The sequence below is a fragment of the Condylura cristata genome, unplaced genomic scaffold, assembly GCF_000260355.1.
Source record: "Condylura cristata isolate star-nosed mole 26May11 unplaced genomic scaffold, ConCri1.0 scaffold00024, whole genome shotgun sequence".
Classification (NCBI taxonomy): Eukaryota; Metazoa; Chordata; class Mammalia; order Eulipotyphla; family Talpidae; genus Condylura; species Condylura cristata.
Window position 1 is genome coordinate 26,019,782 of NW_004567125.1, and position 4,078 is coordinate 26,023,859.

General features: G+C 36.1%; 1 protein-coding gene across 3 annotated transcripts in view; it reads left to right on the forward strand.

Moving 5' to 3' along the window:
* The window catches only part of RGL1 (ral guanine nucleotide dissociation stimulator-like 1), a 255,146-nt gene that overhangs the window by 87,647 nt on the left and 163,421 nt on the right, over positions 1 to 4,078 (forward strand). For all 3 annotated transcript variants that reach the window (XM_012729126.1, XM_004688562.2, XM_004688560.2), the window contains exon 2: positions 2,032 to 2,195. In XM_012729126.1, coding sequence (XP_012584580.1) covers positions 2,064 to 2,195 — 132 coding nt within the window. In that variant the 5' untranslated portion in view covers positions 2,032 to 2,063. The remainder of the gene's footprint in view (positions 1 to 2,031; positions 2,196 to 4,078) is intronic.

Sequence of the window (4,078 nt, forward strand, 5' to 3'; positions counted from 1 at the left end):
ATATACACACACACACACATACACACACACATATATCTTTGCATTATATATATATCTCTCACATATTTTTGATTCACTCATATTTTTGATTTACTCATCTGTTATGTTGCTTCCATATCTTAGCTATTATAAGTAGTGCTTCAACAAATACAGGAGTACAGGTTTCCTTTTGAATTAGTGCTTTTTTGTCTTTTTGATAGATTTCTAGGAGTGGAATGGCTAGAGCACATGGTAGATACAATTTTAGTATTCTGAGGTTCATACACACAGCTTTCTATAGTGACTGGATAAACATGGCCATCTTTTGAAGACCTTACAACCTACTTCACTGATAAAAAAGTTAAAGGGGACTCCTCCTGGTGGTGCAGCAGTTTAAAGTGCAGCAATAAGAAGCTAAAACCACTTCAGCATGAGTTAGATCCTTGCTCCAGAGGTGACCCACATGGCACGGCAGACCTCTCCTGACCTGCCTGCTTCTCCCCTCAGCAGTGTACTTCGTCAGTCGGCCTGTTCTGCTCCCCACTCTGTCTCTGGTGAATCCTCCCACTGCTCTTGCACCGCTGGTCTGTACCCCAGTTCTGTATGCATAAATAAATAAATCTTAAAAAAAAAGTTAAGGGGAAGAGGTAGCAACTCTTACATCTTCTATTTGAATATACTATGTACGTTGACTATCTAATATATTGAATATATTAGATCTGCTGCCTCAATTGCTCTAGTGTTATGATTTACTGAATGACTGAATTAATTAATCCATCAGACATGTCTACAGTACTTACTCTGTCTAGGACTCCATCGCTAGTCTCAGGATACTTTTGAGACCAGAAGACAGAAACAGAGTTGAAAGCAAGTAAGTGTAAAGTACTATGAGTGACATGGCAGATCCATCTATTATGTGCATTATCTGTCATGCATTAATGATCAGAATACATATAGTAACAAAGGAGAAGGGGTCTTTCTTTTCTTGGAATGAGGTTTGGAGCAGAAGCATCACAAAGCTCAAAGGGACTTGGGTATGTTTGGGACCTATTAGGAATTTCAAATGACAGAAACAGACTGACTGAGGTAACAGCAAGACATGATGGAAGAAGAGAGTTGAAGCAAGCCAGGCACAAAGGACTTTGGATTTTATTCTCCAGAACAGTTCTAAGTAGTTGGACCACCATTATCAGATTTGCATTCTAGAAAAATTTTCTTGGAAGGATAGACTTAAGGGGACTTGATTGGAGGGAGGGATTTCTCAGGGTAGGTGGTAGTGAGCTGGCAAAATAAAATGTGATTCTGAACAAACCAGTGAGAGATGCAAAGTTTTGTTCAAGGTGCAAAACCAGGGGAGAGTAGTAGACTTCAGAGAATTGGTATCAGTTTTTAAATATGGAAACTGAGGAACCCAAGAAAGTGACACAGCTGATAAAAATATCCAAGAGAATTTTCCTCACTGCTTCCATTGCAGTCTGGATACACAAGCAGTGTGGCATTTTGCACACTCTGCTGGAGTTCATTATATTGTTATTGCTTGTCTAAATGCTTGTTGCCCTGAGACACTAAGCTTCATATGACACTAAGCTTCATTTGGTAGTAGAACCACACTACCAAATTATTTGTTTATATGGAACTCCATATAAACAAGTGCTTAAAAATTGCTTAAAGAGTCAAACTCCTGATGTCACAGCCAGTGTCTCTGCCACAAGTATCACATGACATGGAAATAGGATGACATCACCCATTTCCATTTTTCCTCCTGAGGAGGCCGGAGCAAGCTGACTTAACAGGCAGCTGATGACAGATTATTTGACTTAAAAACTTCTATCACTTTAGTCATTATGGAAATGCATCCCTACCTCCAGAAGCCTGTGTTAAGATATAAACAGTGAATATTTAAAATATAAAAAATGTCATTAAAAGTTGATGGTTATGGTGATATTATCTTCAGTGGTTTTGTTATCTACAGATAGACACAGTAATTTCCTTTTATGTCTCTTCTGATGCAACTTAACAGTTTAAACTGATCACCTATTTTCTTCCACACAGATCCGTAATGCCTCCTGCCTGGCTCTTTCAAGATGGAGGACAAACCTACAGGAGAACCTGCACAAGGGGTGTCTAAATTCAAAATTTCCACGAAGGTAGAAAGCACAGGACACTGGCTGGTGGAAGATCAAGCTCGGATATGGGAAGTTTTAAAGACAGAAGAGGTAAGATTAATCAGAATGACCTGACTGATACAATGATAGATTTGCCTATACCTGAAACTGATTCCTAGCGCAGTCAGCACCACAGACCAACTTGGCAATCTTTATTCTGAAGTCATAGGCACAATCATGGAGGCAGTAGCCAGGGGTGTGTCCCTCTGGTATTAATGACTCCACAGTGATTCAGCCAAGGAAGTAGCATTGACAGCTGGCTTAAATGTATAAGTAGACAGTCTTGTAGAATTCTACCAAAGTTAAGTAGAAACTCAAATCATGGTGACAGAGTTGATTCCTAAAGACCAATTAAAACTGGTAGAATTATATAAATTCATTGAATGACAGCACCAGACTGAGTGTATCAGTTAAAGCTCTTTGGTTATAAGCAACAGAAAATTGACTAATGGGACTCACTGGAGGATATTGGGTAGTGCACAGAATTGAGAAATTTGGAAAACTGGACTTTGGAAATAACTGTCTTTTCTCCTTTGGTTTGTCCTGCTACCTTTCATGTATCATGTTTTTATACATTTTTGTATAGAAAGAACCTCTTTTTTTCTCTGCTGACATGATTCTAACACAACATTTCTATCCTTAAAGGAAAGCTGGATATCTGACAAGACATTTCCCTCCACTGAGTTACTGTTTTTTAAAATTGTTTCAGTTGTTTTTGGAATGTGCATACTCCATATGAATCAAGGGTGAGCAGGTAAATTCTGTAGATATGAAGAAATCTAATAGGATTTTGGGAATTTGATTGAAATGATAAATTTGCTGATGTGGGGAGTATCATATCTTTAGGTTACTTAGTAGATATTTGTCTTATTCTTGATTTGAAAGGACAAATTTCAGTATTTCACCCTTAGTATTTCACCAGTAGTTCATCCTATAATGCTTTGATATAAGATTTTCATAAGTGAGGTTAAGAAAGTTCCCTCTATTCCTTTTATTGCTGTCAATTTCTTTATAATACTTGATAACTACAAAAGACGTGTAAGTTATAGACTATAGTATGAAAAAGAGCTAGAACTCTTAAAATTGGCTCAAAACATATGTAGACTATTCACCACCTATCCAACATGATCATTTTCTTCCCCCAAAGAAACTTTTCTTGAAATGTTTAATCATTCTTTGAATTTTTCAAAAGTTTTTACTGCATATATATGTATCCTCAAACTATACTATTTATATATGTTCATTTGGTGATATATTTTGTTGAGGATACACACACAAACATACATATGTGCATTACATAAAACAAATGTTTACACATATATGTGTGTTGGTGTATGCACATATGTGTATATATACACAGTGTTGTTTGGGGCTACATATTCTTATATATGTCAAATATATGGAGAGAAAGACTCACCTCTTTTACTCAACATATTTCTAAGATTTTGTAACATTCAACCACATATATAGTCACAATTAATTAATTTTTATTGTTGATGATGTCATCATGTGATTTTATCAGATTTACTTATTCAGATCTACTTATTATGGTGATGGACATTTCAATTGTTAAGCTTTTATGAACACATATGTCTTGTGCTCCTGTATAAATATGCCCTGTGTGTGTAAGTTTTTCTTGATTAAACCTATTAGGTAATTTTTTTTTTTTGAGTTGTGCATTGCAGCCGCTAAGCAGTACATACAAGTTCTCCAACTTCACATCCTTGTCAACTTTTGCAATTTCTAATTTCTTATTTTATCCAATATAGTTGATATAAAATAGGTTTACACTCTTGACACAAAAACACTGATTGACATGTTTATTGCTGCTTTATTTACAATTGGAAAAACATGGAAGCAGCCCAGATGCCCAAAAGTAGATGACTGGATTAAAAAGATGTGGTACATATATACAATGGAATATTACTCAGCAA